This window comes from Atractosteus spatula, chromosome 13, assembly GCF_055471065.1.
Source record: "Atractosteus spatula isolate fAtrSpa1 chromosome 13, fAtrSpa1.hap1, whole genome shotgun sequence".
NCBI classification, from domain to species: Eukaryota; Metazoa; Chordata; class Actinopteri; order Semionotiformes; family Lepisosteidae; genus Atractosteus; species Atractosteus spatula.
Genome location: NC_142718.1, coordinates 27,101,947 through 27,119,410, shown reverse-complemented (window position 1 = coordinate 27,119,410; position 17,464 = coordinate 27,101,947). Strand labels below are relative to the sequence as shown.

General features: G+C 36.8%; 1 protein-coding gene across 5 annotated transcripts in view; it reads left to right on the top strand.

Annotated features, from left to right (window-relative positions):
* The window catches only part of metap1d (methionyl aminopeptidase type 1D (mitochondrial)), a 30,897-nt gene extending 14,256 nt beyond the window's left edge, over positions 1-16,641 (top strand). The window contains exons 2-11 of one of the 5 annotated variants that reach the window (XR_016093899.1): positions 998-1,149; positions 1,906-2,055; positions 3,352-3,500; positions 4,394-4,436; positions 7,705-7,868; positions 8,929-9,027; positions 12,292-12,389; positions 13,437-13,587; positions 14,087-14,134; positions 14,826-14,873. Coding sequence is in view for 2 of the 5 variants with exons in the window: in XM_088930517.1 (XP_088786643.1) it covers positions 998-1,149; positions 1,906-2,055; positions 3,352-3,500; positions 4,394-4,436; positions 7,705-7,868; positions 8,929-9,027; positions 12,292-12,389; positions 14,087-14,134; positions 14,826-14,904; positions 16,461-16,539 (1,061 nt within the window). In the remaining 3 variants the exon portion in view is untranslated. Of the gene's footprint in view, positions 1-997; positions 1,150-1,905; positions 2,056-3,351; positions 3,501-4,393; positions 4,437-7,704; positions 7,869-8,928; positions 9,028-9,834; positions 12,390-13,436; positions 13,588-14,086; positions 14,135-14,825; positions 14,905-16,460 lie in introns of those variants that run through there. The other 4 variants (XM_088930517.1, XM_088930518.1, XR_016093900.1 and 1 more) reach the window with 4 other exon arrangements.
* The last annotated feature ends 823 nt before the right edge of the window (positions 16,642-17,464 follow it).

Sequence of the window (17,464 nt, the reverse complement as noted above, 5' to 3'; positions counted from 1 at the left end):
ACATTAAAAGCTTTTACAAGCCCAGCTTCAGCGCGTTTCCTGCTGCTGTTTGCCGAAAGTCTGATTGAATCCCGGTGATGTAATGACATGCACAGTGCAGGAGTATGCCCCAGGCACTGAAGGGGTTAAGCAGTAATGATGAGGCCTGCAGTGTGTCCAGGATGCTGACTGGCACAGCCTTGCGCTGTTAAGCTGTGTCTGCTATGTTACTGGGTTTCCATTCAGGTCTTGATTGCCCTTGTAAGATCACAGGCTATTCCCCTCCAGGGTGCTCCCATGTACTCATACTGATTATGACCACTGAGGCTTTTTGCTAGCAGGCTGCTTCCTCATTATTTTGTATTTTTTCACGCTCCATCGTTGCAGTTTGTCTTTGTGTAAAATGGAGTCTAAACAAGTCAGACTGGTCGTTCGCTCGCCAGTGCTAATGATTTTTAACTTTTTGGTTTCGTATGTACGCATACACGCCACCCGCTGTATTTATGTCATTAAATCCTTTGTAATGATCTAATGTCAGTTTACTGGACATTTGATTTCATTAAAAAAAACAAGGTTTTAAGAGCTAACGGGGTTTTCCATGGGACTGTTTGCATTATTTGATATTTTAACACAATAAAATAGAATACTTGCATACCAAATTGGTACATTTGAGCTAACCCCTGCAGTTTGGCGGGGTCATCAATAAAGCTTTTTTGTCAGATTTCTAAGTTGTTTCATAGCGTCAGAGGGGAATTGCGTGAGGTTTTTCTGTGTTTGTGGGGTGTTGTGATGAGACATAGAAATGGGAATTTTATACTATAAGAGAAAGCAATAGGAAAAGAGCACAATTTGCAGACGGTAAGGAAAAATGCATTAAAACTTGTCGTACTTTCTAGGATGCGAAACAGCACCTAAGAGCAGCAGGCTCGCCGTCACCTGAACAGCTGGCCTCAAAACGGCACAAGAGCCCTGAACAGGGAAGGTGAACCTCTCTGATGTGATGTTGGTTGTCTTTCAGGATGCGCTGTGCTCTTTCGGAGAGGAGCCAGTGTCTGGAAGAGCCAGCATTCCCTTCAGCAGCACAGGTGTTTCTTCTGGAGAAGACAGGAGAGCTCCTCTTACAGTGTGGTAAAGCCAGCTGTTGTGGGGCCCTCCCACCCTGTTCCTCAGGTGCCTAAAAATTACCCCTTTTGCAGCTGTTGCTAACAAACGTGAAATCATTTGGCGTTTTCTTAGAAAGTAACAGCCATGAGCCGACATCCTTTTTTACATTAGTTCCTAAAACTTAACTTCAACACTTGAAGTCAAGTGCCGAACAGGACAATTACAGTCATTTTTCCAGACTTTAGAGGATGTAAGAGGCCAATAAAGTCACTGAAGACACTAGCCATAAGTGTATTTTAGACTGACCGTGAGATGTTTCATTAATCTTGTCTTACTTGATTATTATTTATTGTTGGTGTGATTTCTGTAGTAATAAAACTGTTTTTTTTTTCCTGAACTTGAATGGGCTCTTGAGATTTGTTTTTTTTTTTGATGATTTCATGTGACATCCCGGATAAGTCGAAAGCAATTCTGCCACCTTACGCAAACAGTAAATATTTTCAAGTGGGGCTGACACCGGCTAATTTTAGGTACCAGGGACGAATAAAAAAAAAACATTGCGCACCGAACAAAAATTGACTCTGGGTAGTAATTTTGTGCAAAACTAACATTATGTGAGAGCCTCTCGGTGCAGATAGTACGGAGGGACAGCAGTGACAGAACATCATGAGAACCCAGGGTCTTGCCTTCAAGCACAGCTGGGGTCAGGCTGGGACACAGAGGGCAAGATGCCACAGAGCAGGAGCCACCAGCACACAAAATGATCCCTTTGTCACGCCTGGCTTTTTCTCATCTTCATGTACAATCTTTTTTTTCTTCAAGCACATAATGAAGCCAGACTATGTGACGACAGGCATTATACCAGACTGGGGAGACTACATAGAAATTAAAGATGAAGATCAGATTCAGGGGCTTCGACAGGCCTGTCAGTTGGCGCGCCACATCCTGCTTCTGGCTGGGAGGAGCGTGAAGGTACTCTTCAGAGCGCTGCAGACGTTCATAAAGGCTTATGTGTTTGTGCGTCTGCTGCTAAACACACAGAGGAAAAAAACAAACCAGTTAATCCCCACTAGATGATGTCAAACAAGCGAAGATTTTGTTAAACCGTTAATCTCCCTCATACTGTAGCTAAAGCAGCAGCCTGAGAGACGAGACTGCTTTAAATGCATTTGTAGTAGTGATGTACATTACTAACATTTGCATAGTTTTATTAAATGTGTGTAGATTTAAAAATCTACAGATTTCTTTAGATGATGCAAGGGTCAGAAATGCTCATCTGTTTTTAAACTGCGATTAACTAGAAGTTTGTATGCTAGGCTAACTGAACAAACATTATTGCACATTCCGAATTTTATTTTCAAGTGTACTCAGAGACATGAGGTTTGAGCATGCCCGCTTAATCTTATACACATTATGCAAACATATTTTGGTAATACTCCAGTACATCACTTCCAAAAATTTTTAGCATTTAACCTTGCTTTTAATTTTCTGCTGCATACAATTACAATTTACAGCAGATAAAGAAAAATATTTCTTTATATTTTCAAAAATATTCCATTACAGAGACTAGACTTGTGCTTTTTTATGTTACCTGTACGGAAAGCTTTATGTTATACTTTACAGTATTAAAACACGGTGCTTGTTTCTGAACATTTCTTGTACTCTATATGTACATTATCGTATATAGAAAATATTTTGGATAGACAAATTTGTATAATTTTACAAATTGTATAAACTTTGGACAAACATTTTCAGCATATCTAAGAAGCAGTAGGACATCTGCTTGTTTATTGTGCTTTATTTAAATTAAATTTCAGTTTTAGTCAAGTGCTTTGTGTGGAATTAAATAAAAAAAGTGAAAGCTGTCAGTCAAGGGTGTGTAATATGATCTACAGTTGTGAGGTCCACGAAATAAACTCCATTCGAGTGAAAGTGGATTAATTTTTTTCTTCATGGAAGTGAAACATAAACATTCATAAGAATCTGTGCTGTTTTAGATTATTATTTGGCCATTGTCTGACAGTATTTTCTTCTTAGCGTTATTTACCCATTTGATTCCAGATGACACCACTTCTTCCACATCCCTTATTTGCGTTTGCATATCCACGATACGAGACTGCTTGTCTTAAAGATGGCTACACGCTACGTGTCTTTTTTCAACTGTAAAAATGGCACTTATGCTTCAAAAGCTGAGATAGCAAAATGATTCCTTGCTTGAAAGTCGCATTTGAAAACTTTGTCATCTGAAACATTTTCCCCCGGCTTCAGGTTGGCATGACGACTGAAGAAATAGACTGTATTGTTCATCAAGAAACAATCAGGCACAATGCCTATCCCTCTCCTTTGGGTTATGGAGGCTTTCCAAAATCAGTCTGCACCTCTGTGAACAATGTGGTATGTCACGGTATACCTGACAGGTATTCACGTCTTTTTAATACTGCAGTCTGTGCTTGGCCGGGAAACCCCCTGATAATGATAGGATTGCCATTGTGGATTCAAAAGCATTTATCGTGATGGTAGGCATTATAGTTATGCGTTTGTTCTGAACACACAGAATTATCTAAGGCTAAGGAAAAAGACCGCAGGGCTTAGTGTTCTTATGAAATTTTAGTTCATCTGTATTTATATGGTAGTTGTTTTATTATTTTAGTTGTTTTTCGGGGGGGGGGGGGTGGATAAAGGAATATTTTCTAAGAACATATATATTTTAGTATTTAAAATGAACAGAATGCTGGCTTTGCCTTTGGTGAATTGTCTTTCTGTCACATTCATCTAAAATCGCATGGCCCACCTCCTGTAATGATTTGCATATAAGCATGGCAGTCCATGATACTGACAGGTGGAGAATGCATGTTTGTCAAAAGGATTGTCTTAATTTTTTCACACCACTGAGGGCAGCATTGCACATATTTGTCGAATTGAAATAATGTTGCAAGCGGTAATTTGAGTGCTGCATAATTAAAGCTGAGTCTGTATGTGTGTATATACGTACGTAGTCAGATGCTTTCAAAGTGGCACAAATAAATCAAGGCGTTTCCCTGACTCAGACATGTGATTAAGCAGACTTTGTATTTTTTTTTCAGCAGTGCCACCCCTTCTATTTTATTTGATTACCATCAGTGAACAGACTGATCTCAAGATTAAAATCTTTTATCCCAGTGGACAGTTTGTAAAAATTAACTTTAATTGCTGGGCTAATTTTGCCCGGCTAGCTGTTTTTGTGTTTATCTCGTGTTTGTTTTTTCTTAGAAACTCCCTGTCTCTCGCCACTGTTTAAAAATCTTTATTTTTCACGGCTTTGAAATTTCAGTCGGCCGCTCCAAGATGGAGATATCATCAACATCGATGTCACAGTGAGTATTTCATGCACACACACACACACACACACACACACACACACACACACACACACAGACATACTGTATATACATATCTTTGATCTCCATTTGAATTGCCGGTAGCGACAGGAAAAACAGTAGATTGAAAATGTGGAATGTGCAGATGGGTGTGCTGTTTACTTGTGAGGTACAGGCCAAGCAGTTGGTTACATCTTTCTGTTCTGTGCTTTTCATTCTGTGTTCGTTCTAGCCAGACCCCGGGTCTGACATGAATTTGGGGCTGGAATCAGATGCACTGAGATCAATGCTGTCCTGAGTGAAATGTCAGCCCTATCCCTGCTATGTGTCATGCTTTGGAGAAGGTGTAATTGTTATTGATCCACTGTGTAGTTAATGCAGAGCTCCACAGTGTCGGGCAGCTGCCGCAGATAGATATGTATGAGATGAGCTAACGTGAAAAAAGCCGGCATTTTTCCTTCACTCTGCCGAGATTGATCTTCCTCTTCCTGCTGATTCTGAGTGGGGTCTGTCATTATCTTACTCTGTCATTAGAGGCTACATTGACAGCCTTGGCCTGTATGTGTCACTCTATTTAGACAGCAACACTTTTCCCTTGTAGTGTTCCCTACATTTATTAAAATCTGTGACGGTTTGCTGTGTTCAAAGTCCGTTATGAACACCTTAACCCTTTGCTCGTCCTGGGCAGTGCTTAGCTGGCAGATAGTGCAGAAGAGCGGGCGAGAGTGGAGGGGAAGCCAAATGTGTTTTCCTGTAACGTTGTAGCAATTTCTTTTTCTTTTTCTTTTTTTTTTTCCTCCACTGTTAAGCTAGAGTTGCTCTGGTGTTTCACTTGAGTCCCTAGTCCACATGACAAAGCCATTACACAGTTTGGCACAATTGGCAATCATTTCTCAACAGAGGCCCTGGATTGAGTGCTTAAGAAGAATGAACTGCCCTCTCAGCTGACAGGGGTGGTCCTTGCAGGTCACCGATGAGGTGAAAGCCGTGAAGGGAAGAGCCCTCTAATGAGCTTTTACCTGCCTCACAGGACATCGCTTCACACAACCGCCCACTCCCACTCTCTCTCACGCACAGAGTCAAGCACTCACATAATGTATACAACTGGAAATGGAGTCACAGGGAAATAAAAAGTCGGAACCCTTTATAGTTAAATTCCTGCAGCAATTGCTTTTTTTGTGTTCGCTGTGTTCATGCGGAAAGTAATTTAAAACTGGCAAATTCGCTGCTTTGCGATAGAGGTATAACATTTTCTGGGGCTTAATAATGTCAAAGACAAATGCCAAGAAATTTGACTAAAGATGTCTTTTTTTTTTAAAAAAGTCTACATTTTGACAACTGTCTTGAAGTATTTTTTACCAAAGAAATTGTGCGGTTCTGGTTAAAAGGATGAGTTTTTAAAAACCCTGTTCCTTTCACTTTGCATTCATTCAATTTATGGAGAAGGAGATATTCCATTGTCACTAACAGTTGCCTGAAATAATGTTAGATATGGATAGTGTTTGTACCCCCAGATGAATGTGAAAATGTGTAGCGATACGGAGATTAAATTTATTAAATCGATCTTAAATGGTAAACTGTGAAAAATTTCAGAGATATGTAGTTTAACCATTAATAATTTATAAATTAAACATCTTTAATTATAAAGTACTGGTGGTGAAGAAAGGAACATGTTCATCTTTTGTAAAACACTCAATGTTAATCCTTATTTAAAGTATGTTTTGAAAACAAATACAGGTAAAAATCAAAATCAAAAAAAATATTGGAAATGTAAATGACTTCATCCATATATCCAGATATTTTTGATCCTCTTTTCCTGGTTAGGTTCTCAGCATTTAATGACATATCTGTTTTATTTGCTTTGTTTAAATGTCTTTCATCATAACACTGCTCATCCTTTTTACCACGGTCCTTTTCTTTTACTTAAATATTAACGAAGTAAAACCTCTTAGTTTAAAGGTATTATTAGCAAATTAGTCTCTGGTTCTTTACACGTTTTAATGTTGAGTCCGTTCAAAACAGGCAGTTTCTTTTCTTTTTTTTTTACATCCAACATGAGGTAAAATCAGTTGCTTCTCATTTCCTGACTCTGTTAAGGACTCTCTGCATTAAAGACCTCTTCAGCAGCTTTTGCCACTTGCAATCATTGATGTTTTAATGTAAATCAGCCTGACTTCACTGACTGTCGTGTCTGTGGTCACATCAACCAAATTTCAGCCTTTCTGGACAATGTCACTGTTACAGCAATCTGATGCTGAGCGGTTTTTAACCATACAAGACATGTCCACATCTGTAGAATTGCTTTCATTGCTGTTTTGAATACAGCACTACTGGTATGAAATTAAGGTGACATTGCAGTAAATATTTTGCAGAATGAACAGGATTTCAGATAACACTTTAAATACACTTGAGCAGTATTCTGGAAAGAAAATACTAGCAAGATTTAATTATTGTATTAATTTACATGGAATGTACAGTTATACTTACATGTATAAATGCATACATATTTCATAAAAATGCTTACATGTGTGACAAATATACTTTGGTGTAAACATTTGCTGTAGTTATTATTTCACAGACATTCTTGTTATTGTTGTTTGTTTTATTAAAAACTGTAGCTGTAAAACTGTACCAGTTATTACTTTAGTTGAATACCCAGGAATTTAATCAGATACATTTCTTAATATTCTGTGTGATTATAGTTAGAAAATCTCACTGTTTAGAGTAAAATGTATTTTTGACCTTGTCCTCCTAGAAATCATTACTTTTATACCTTATTGTTGCCAGATAGGTTTTAAGATATTGGAAAGTTATTTATGAATTTTGTATTAGGTTTGTGAATGAATCTGTGACAATTGTTGACAACTTAACCACTGAAACTTCAACATGGTTCCTGATGAAGTGCCATCTTACCAGGTCCTTAAGTTGTAAAGATAAGGCCGTTCGATCTTAGATCCTTCTTATTTTTACAGATGGTCATGTGTCTTAAAGAGATTTTATGGGAAAATTTCAACTCGGTGGCAGTTTACCAAGTAAAACTTGTTTTACTTTTTAACTGCTGCTGGTTGGAAACCAAGCAGAAGCATGATGTCGGCTGTGAAGTTCCTTCACTTGGTCTGTTTTTGAAATTTTGTTTTCCTGCTCTCTGACTGCTTAATCGTACTGACACATCTCGCGTTTAAGTCTCCCCAGTGTTTGTGTGTTTTAAAGACATTGATAGGGTTGATCATAACATCCCTGTTGACAGACAGTCCTGAACTTGCAGGTTTATTTGAATGGTTACCATGGTGACACCTCCGAGACGTTCCTGGTTGGTAATGTGGATGAGCGGGGCAGAGTCCTGGTGGAGGCAGCGCGGAGGTGCCGAAATGATGCGATCGCTGCCTGTGAGCCAGGAGCCCCTCTCTGCATTATTGGAAACACAATCAGGTAGGCGAGAGGTCTGACAGCCTCTGGAAGGACTGGCAAAAGGAACAGAAGTTATTGGTGGTTTGGGGTAAAGCTGATGACATGTTTTGTGACAGAGAGTCATCATTTTAGCCTGATATGAGTATTTGAACTGCCAAGCTGTAATGTCATTCCCTTGCTCAGAAAGATTTCTGAAAGATTGCGAGCCTAAGGGGTCAGCAAACATATTTGAGAGGAGAGCGTATGATGTGTCAAAATAAATATCACTTTTACAGGGAATGTTTATTTTACACTCTGTTCAAAATTGATAACGTGCAGGTTTAAATTTGAAACTTATTAAGCAAAATACTAATAAATTATATAATATAATGACTAGATTATTGCTTAGGCAGTTAAGATTATATATTGGGGAACAAACAGGTAGTAATTTAGCCTTTATCCAGCTGTACAAGAGATGTAGTGGAAATACACAACGAAGAAATGCAATTCAATGTTTTTTTTTGCTTGTCTTGACTGTCTCTCTGCCTCAGGGACAAGCTTTACTGATCACCGCATGTCTAAAATATGGTTTTGATTAATAAGGCCTTTTTTCTTTTTTTTTTTGACAAGAAGGTGCAATTAGCTTTCAATTTAGGCACATCAATTTTTACCACAAATCCAGACACAAACATACTGTAAATCCATACATCAAAAGTATTAAGTCTTACAATCGATGCAGAATGTTAATATACCCTTGTGACCATGTGTGGGGTACAATTATTGAAGCATATTGGGTTTTTTTTTTTCTTCTGAGATTCAAATTATAGGCTAAGTCCTCCTAGGAGAAGGGAATCTTGTCTTTCTATTCTTTCATAGGAAGTGTTGGATCCGACCCCTACTGTGAAACAAAAAAAGTAATGCATATCTCACTGTCTTCCCTGTCCGTGAATATAATAGAATTGAAATTTGAATGCAGTTTTAGTTTTGCAAATGGAAAGAGTTGATAGACAGAGGCACCTCATATTTTTGAACACCCAGGGTTTAATGCATTTGCTGGTGGTGTTCTTGTATTCTGTCTAACAAAATTTTTTCTCCACTAAAGAAAGGGGAAAGCACTACATTCTTACTCAAGCATTCTATCAAGCTCTGCATTCATGGCTGTGTCTAAAGGGCATGTCAGCCTTTTGATTCTCTCTGAGAGGTAATTATCCTTTTCCTGTCATGGAACAACAAATGATAGCTAACTACTGAGGCACATTTGCTGGAGATGCATTCATCAATAGGAAGGGAAAAGAATGTTTAATTTTGAGACACAGCTGCATATCAGCTTTTATCACGTTTTTGTTGTTCTCTGTGGTTATTCCACTGTTTGTGTGTGCGTGTAAAATATATATGTATATATATATAGCATTGCATTCCCCCCTTTTCAACGTCTCATCTTTTTTTTTTCTGCACCCTTTATTGTTCAAGTAATTTTCCTTTCTAGGTCTCTCTCATTTTTTTTTTTCTTTCAGAAAGGGCCATGAATGGGGAAAATTATCACAATTACTCATATAATTGAGCCTTCTTTGTAGCAAGTGCAGCTCCAGTAGCCTTTCTCCATCATGAAAATGGTTTCATTATAGGTTTTTTCATATTCCCTGACACTATCCTCCATAGAGGGGTAGGCGCGTGGATGAGATGTGGAGGGAACAGCACAGATCATTAAGGTCACAGTAGGAATAATTAGCTGTGCTATGGAAAGAGCATCTAGGCCTTTTTTTCTGCAGCATAAATGTACTGTCCACGGCTTTTAGTCACAAAGAACTTAGTAATAAATGGAGCTTCCGCCTACTACTTAAAAAAAAGACTTGTATCAACATTACAATTTTCCATCATTAAAGCTAATAACACCGTGCACTATGTGGATCAAGGGGAATACAAAAAAAAACTCACATTCAGGTGTTGACTGGGTGCTGACCTCCTTCCTCTCTTTGTTTGCGACTTAACTCTTTACAAAAAACTAAAGAGGGTGCCACTCTGAAGGCGTGGATGCAGCTGAACTCCAGTCGGCCCCTAATACAGCTAAGTATTTAATTGGGAAATTTGCATGCTTCTCATTTAGGGGAGAATGCATTTCACGAGACATGTCCTCCATTTAATCAGGCTATGTTACAAAGATCGGGGGAAAAAAAACCCCAAATACCTAGTTGACACAGCCTTCCCTGTAAGGATCTTTTTTCCCCTTGCGCAGTGCTCGTTCGCTATGCCAAAAGGCTGGCTCGAAACAAAAAAGCCATGGCTTTTATTACATTTTTTATTCCTTTCTTGAGACAGTGTTTATTTCATTTTTCAGCCCTTTTTTTAATTTGGAGCCAGGTTTGTTTTAAGCAATACCTTCCTTTCTGATGGTTTTGCTAACTGGCAGCAACTGAAAACGCGAGCTTGCTCATATTTGCAACTGGTTTCTTTATACGCAGTTGATGCATTAAGTGCTAGCAATTTATTGAAACACCTTTTTCCACAATGTCTAACTCAAAGGTAATTGGTCGTTTTTAGACCAATTTCAGGCAGGTGTTATGGTTTCCAGTGTGCTCTGACCCCTGCTGGTTTTGTAATAGGTAGACTGTATTGGTTTTTACTGCAGCATCTTTCACAGACTCCCATTGAACCGCGATTAACCACAGTGTGGGATCCACAGGGCTGGTGCTGAGATGAATTTGCACTAACCTTTATTCTGATGACAGTTCAAACGCTCAGGTGTTTGTCTGAGCTATGCAGATGGGCGCAACGAAACTGAAACATGCCAGGTGAAAGTCACCATTGAGTTATCTTTGAAAGTTACTTTCAATAACACTTTTAATTCCAACACAAGAAAGGGGAATTTGGTAATATACATACTGTATTACTCCTATATATTTTCACCATTTGTTTTATTGTGATTATTGGTGTATATTCTTAGAAATGGGAGGAGGGTGTTTTGAATGTTGCATGTTCAGCCTTTCCTTCTGTTGAACAGTTGACATTTTCATAATATTATTTCTTGTGCTGATGTACAAGTTGAATTCAGACATAGGCAGTAGTAAGGGACCAGTATGAGTTAATCTCATTCAAGTCTTTATTAGGACAAACATTCTTTACTACATAAAATAGGAACAAAATAACATACAAATTTAATTCTGGACAGCTATTCAAGACCCCCTTCAGTAGGTCCATCTGCTTTGCAGTTGGATCCTTTTTAATCCAGCAGTCTCTGATGCAGAGCGAAGATTAGGCAGAGGTTTCGTTTGTCTTCTTCCAGGCATAAGGGATGCGGTGCAAACTATCCTGAACCTTGTTCGCTCTTTTGACACACATCTGGCTTGTGAGATTTTCAAATACAAAAAGTCATTCTTCCTAGCCAGACTCTTGTATACATCTATAGTCTTCTTGGATCACATTCTAACAATAATCATTTTAAAATAATATTACAGACAGATGCTGGCATTCATCAGAAGACTACCTGTGATTTTCGCTCATGTACATGCTCAAACATTCTAAATTGAGCCAAAAGTGTCTATGCCTGTGCTACAGTTTTTTGGCGATTTAATTGTCTGGTGAGAAACATGATTAATTTTTGCAAGAACACAGAAATTGGAGATACTCGTGTAGAGAATACACCCAGCCCCAAGTAGCACTGCTTCACCAGCAGCTGCTGTGATTCTTGAATGGTTCCACATCTTATGAGCTGGAAAAGGTTCTGTATACACAAACTAAAAACTCACTTCGCCACACAGGAGGAACATAAGACCTACTAAATACCTTTTGAAATACTTCAGTCTGCTTGTCTATAAAACATACGTGGTAAAGCCCAGAGGTATTTCATTTTGCCAGGATTCTTTATAGCTGCAGTGCGAGTGTCCATTTGATGTTTGTTTTTTATGTAATTTTGCTTGGTACTTTAAAAAAGTACAAATTTTAAAAATGTGCTCTTAATTCAAATGATTTTTAATAAGCATAACATAAAGATGCTGCAGCATGTATGTAGCTACTTGTAATTCCTTATTATTGTTATTATTAGTAATAAATTACATGGTATCCTTATAGCATTTCCGATTAGCTTGAGTGAGAACTGCTTCTTGTCTGTTTAAATTCATCACAGTAGGAACAGCAATCAGTGTTTTCTGTACTATAATAAATATCGTTTAAGCCAAAAAATGTGAATGTAGAAAAAAAGTGCTTTTTGGCTTGTTTGAGATTTGTAGCCTTTTGATCAAGTCAATTGAATGTTTCCAAGTATAACACAATGAAATGTTGAATCTGGCAAACAGGCAAAACTGCTCCAGACCTATAAAAAATGGTTCCTGAATACACAAATAGTAGCTCACGGCACCAATTTGTTGAAGTCTAAGCTGATTATTTTTTTATCTGTTTTGAGAATTAACATGGTACTTTGCTTATTACACATCTAAGTTTTTATGTTCTTATTTTTCTGTTTAAACCATAGTCAGACAGCTAATTCCTATGGACTGCAAGTCTGCCCATACTTCATTGGTCATGGGATTGGAACCTACTTCCATGGTCACCCTGAAATATGGCATCATGGTAAGATGTACATGATCTTTGACGTGTTTGGCCTACAGTGCATTTACAAATTGCCACATGACATTCAAGAATTCAATAGTGAGAGCAGTGTGCACATTAAAATCCATGAACAACTTCTGCTTTATACTTATCTGCATATTTTGTCTCCCTTTTCTCCCATTGCAAGAATCAGTATGTTGTATGTATGTCTTGAACTTGTACAACCATCCAGTCTAAATGGTGAGGTCAGTTTTAATTTGAAAAACATTAAGCTTGTATTAATTCAGTGACCTGTAGTGTTTATAAAACATGTTCAATTTAAACTTTAAATTTTAAAGTGTTCTGGTTATGGAAGCCAGAACTCAGTTAAATTGTAGTTTGTGTTGTACCCATAAGGATAAAATTGGTCTTATGTCACTTTCTTTGAGTTATCTCCAAGTTTTCATTGTTAAATTAACCAAAAATAGTCCATCATTATGGCATCTTGTACTATAAAATATAACTTAAAAGACTGGAAACGTCTATTTAAATGTATTTCCTGTTGTTATTTTACCAAAGTTGGTAATACCGATGAAGCTCAGCATAACAGTTTATGTACAGGTTTATTCCATGCTGAAAAAAAAAGAAACACAATGTTCCAGCTGTGGAGCCTTCTTCGGGTGTTCCACAGCCAAAATGTTTTTATTTTCTTCTCTTTTCAGCATGAAATAAAACTTGACCTATTCCTTTGCAGCCTACGCATGCTGATGTAGATACCTACTTGAACTACAACAGTTTATGTGTTTGACCTGAAGTATAGTTTTTATTCTTATTTTTTCTCTATCATGCTTCTTTTGTAAAGCCACCATCAAAGAGCAGTGTCCTTTAAGAATTGTAGAAACACCACATCTGCACTTGGTTTCAGTTTTCGGTCATTGTTTTTTCTGAACTATAAATACTTGCACCCATGAAGAAATTAGTTGAGACCACCAAAACACAATTCATGTGGCTGTTGTTTCTGGTCAAAAATCAGATCTATTCCTGGAGGTAAAAGTCAGTGATCACATCACTCATTTTCCTTCTAAATAGGCACAGATCCAAGAGTCTTTACAGAAAGTCACATAGACAGGAACTGTTTGTTGTGGAAACAAAACTGGTGCACTTAAAAACTCTGATCCAAAGTGTGAAGAAATGAAATCTCAGAACCTGCAGTTGGGAATAACAAAACATTTGCGTTCAGGTAACTCGTTAGGCTGTCTTAGCAAAGTTGGCTGTACCTGGAAGAAAGTCTGTGTTATCAGTACATTACCAAGACACGGTAGTTGGTGTTTTCAACAAGCATACAGTACATAACTATAAACCTGTGGAATTACCTCCCCTTGAGTTAAATTGCAGTCTTCTTCAGCTTTGCCATTTACATACAATTGCTAAATAGATGTTGATTATAAAACTACAGATTTACAAAACGATTACTTGAAAAGTGTTAGTATAGGTTATATTCACACTGTGTCTATGGATAAAAAATGTCACACACATTATTAATGACTTTTTGCCTTTTTTGTTTCAAATGCAGTATAGGAAAGGCAAGCCTTAAATTTCAAACTGGCAGTAACCTAAACATTCAAATGCATTTAGGTTAAAAAACAATTTCCTGCATGCTGTAATGTGATGCCCATTGGAAAACATTTATATTTAGAAAGAGCTAACTGTATTATGATATATATTCTTTCTTTCTGCAGTCAATGAAAATGACATTTTGATGGAGGAAGGCATGGCTTTCACAATAGGTCAGTAATTTCTATTATTAGCGTTATGCCTAAAGAAATATCTGTAATATTTTTTGTTTAGTATACTTGCACTGCATTATTCAAAATTTTACACAACTGCCACCAGTCCTTTACAATACACATCACTGTATTGTAAAGCACCATACAATAAAATAGTTATTTCTAGCCACCTGAAACTATTTAATGCGAAGCCTGTTTTAAAGCTGATGACTGAAAATAATTGCAGTTTTTTATTAATACAATGATCTTGTAGCAGTTGTTGGTTTTCATAATGGGCCCTGATCACAAATCAATTACTATAGTTTTAATTTCACACAACTTTCCTTTCTAAAGCAATTTGGCCATTTCCGTGTATAATACACAAAATGTGATATCTTGATTTAGTCTCCTGATATGGGCTTGTTTAGAAATCTGGTATAGGCTTCAAATAATGGTTACAATATTTTTGTTATAATTCTTACATAGACAATGTTGTTGTGAAGCATTATTTACCTTTTTTTCATTGTGAACAATGAGACTTCAATAAAAAATGTCCCCTAACAGTTTAGCAGTTACTGAAATCATTTATTCTGTTTTGCACAAAGCATAATATCTAATATTGTGTGATGATGATGATGATGATGATGATGATGATGATGATTATTATTATTATTATTATTTTATTATTATTATTATTATTATTTAAATACAGAGCCCATCCTGATGGAAGGGTCATCTGAGTTTAAAATCCTAGAAGATAAGTGGACTGCAGTTTCTGTTGACAATAAAAGGTAAAAGGGGTTTTATATACAGTTTATACTGGCCATGTGATTTCAAGCTCGGGAGGCTTTTTTTCTCATAAATTGAAATTGAGCAATCTGAATGTGTGATTACTGTCTAAGCTGTGAGAAACCTCCTGTCATGTAAGTGTTTTATGGTGCGTTTGCCTATCAGTCGCTCAGACTCCAAATCCTCTTAAGAATAGATGAGTGATCAACATATTATGCAAAAATGAAAAATCCTTGGTTATTGAGAAAAGACCTCTTCCCTGAGAGACTTGTGTTGTATTTCTTAAGCTGTTCATCAACAAGAGCCTGTATACCTGAGATACTGGCACCTATGTCAAACCACAGCATCACTGAACATCTTGGTCATCCCCATACACTACAGCTACCTTTAAAATTCATCAACTGCTTTTACTTCAGTTTCGTTCTGCTGCACTTTAATTACACTGTGTGTATAACAGTGTGATTAAATGAGCAAAATTAAGAAATTATCACTTTTTGTGTTTAATATCTCATTAAGGGACGAGGCTCATTTTGTTTCTAGTACTCTGTGTGTGCTTAATTTAAGACCTATTCCTTAATCATGTTGATTTCAGAAGATTATGTCTTAGAGTGTACTTAGTCATGACATATAAAACACTGTTCTTTTACAGTGGTGGAAAATCACAATGCAATCACAATGGAGTTTAAATGTAGTTGCATTCAAGTATTCCGGATAATATAGACCCTAGGGGCTGTAAACTAGTATTGTATGCTGTTCAAGACAATATGCTAGAGTTAACAATTCTGCTAAGTGCAATTAAAACATTTACCTTTTTTAATGCATGATGACAGGGTTTTGCATTTGAAGTATTTTTTCCATATATATCCAGGTTATTATGTTAAGCTTTGTTTTTCAATCATAGTTAGACTTTTCAATACAAGTATTTTCTGAAAAGTAAAGCAAAATAGAAACATGAAATTATACTAAAATAATTTAAATCTTCAATTGTCATTTCATTTATGATCTTCATTTATGATCTTTTAATAACAGATATTTTTCTCACTTATATTTAGTTCCAAACATCTTTGATGCCTTGATTTCAGATTTTAACATTGAGTTTCAATACATAGTGTAATGAAGTAAGATGAAGTCACTCCTGTTGAAATAAAACTGGTCGAGGTGGCTAGTGAGTTAGATCCCATTATCAACATGAATTAATCATCTGCATTGATCCAGTGGTCTTTTTTGTATGGATTCTGTGGTGTTTAAAATGGTATTAGTCTCATAGATTCATAACATTAAATCTAAAGCATTGTTTTTTTCCATAGATAATACAGAGCAGTTTTCTCTGGTTAGTGGCAGATTAGGTGACAAGCAATAGGGGAGGCAGTCATGACTAAAACTGCCTCATATATTACTTAACCTCACTACCTTTCATTGTGCTCTACCTTTTCCTTTGCAGACATGACATCAAGTAAAGTTTGACAAGTGTTAAAACAGACCATTGCATAAATCCTCCTGTTGGGTTTTTTTCCTCCTGCTAATCAGTGCCTAATGTATCACTTTCCCTTTTTCCTAGATCAGCACAATTTGAGCACACTGTAGTCATCACATCAAAAGGAGCAGAGATTCTGACAAAACTACCCTGTGAAGACTGAAAAGGATGCAGAGCAAAGTCAGGGAAGCCCAAGCAAGACTTACAATTCCAACCTGTACAGAAGTCTTTGATGTTATTTAAATAAAAAATCGTTGTATTTTTACCGAGTAGTAAAAATGCTCTCTTTTTTTTTCAACGTGTTAGAAATTACACGATTGGTGAAATACGGAACTGGGCATGGTACACATCAAGTTAACGTCAAGGAAAACTGAACACGCAAAACTTAAAACTAGAAGCAATATACAATCAATTTTAATTAGAGGTTTTGTCAGAATCTTGCAAGACATGAATTAGACCTTATGAATTTGAAAATATTGTTTTTGCAACAGGGTGCACTTTGTTAAAAAAAATCGCTTGCATTGATGTTCTAATCACATTTTTAAATTCCGTATCCCCATGGAACCTATAGTCACCATTTTGTTTAATAATATAATTTATTTTAAAATAAGACCAGTATGTTGGTCGTACTAAGATCTGGATCCTTAATAGAGTCACAGAAGTACCATTAGCGTGCTCAAGTAGGAACCTGTGTCCAAGATTTTTTTTGTAACGTATTCATTTCCACATCCGACTTATTTTCCTCATCATTTTATTTTGTTTGCGTCTCAACACAACCGCAGTGTAAAAACAGGTCGTTAATATGATATCTGCTGTGTCGACAACAGTGTTTTGAGTATTTCCAGGTAAGATAAAGATATTATTATTATTATTATTATTATTATTATTATTATTATTATTATTATCTATAGAATGAAATTTACATTGAATTTAGAACTGGGAAACCACGTGACACGCTGTGCACATGCTCACATTTAGAAAAGGAAATTCCATTCTAAATTGTTTGAATTCGGGTACTGTTATTCTGGAATACATTCGGTCATTCGAGAACATGCTACGTAGTTAGCGACACAATTACTACAAAACCT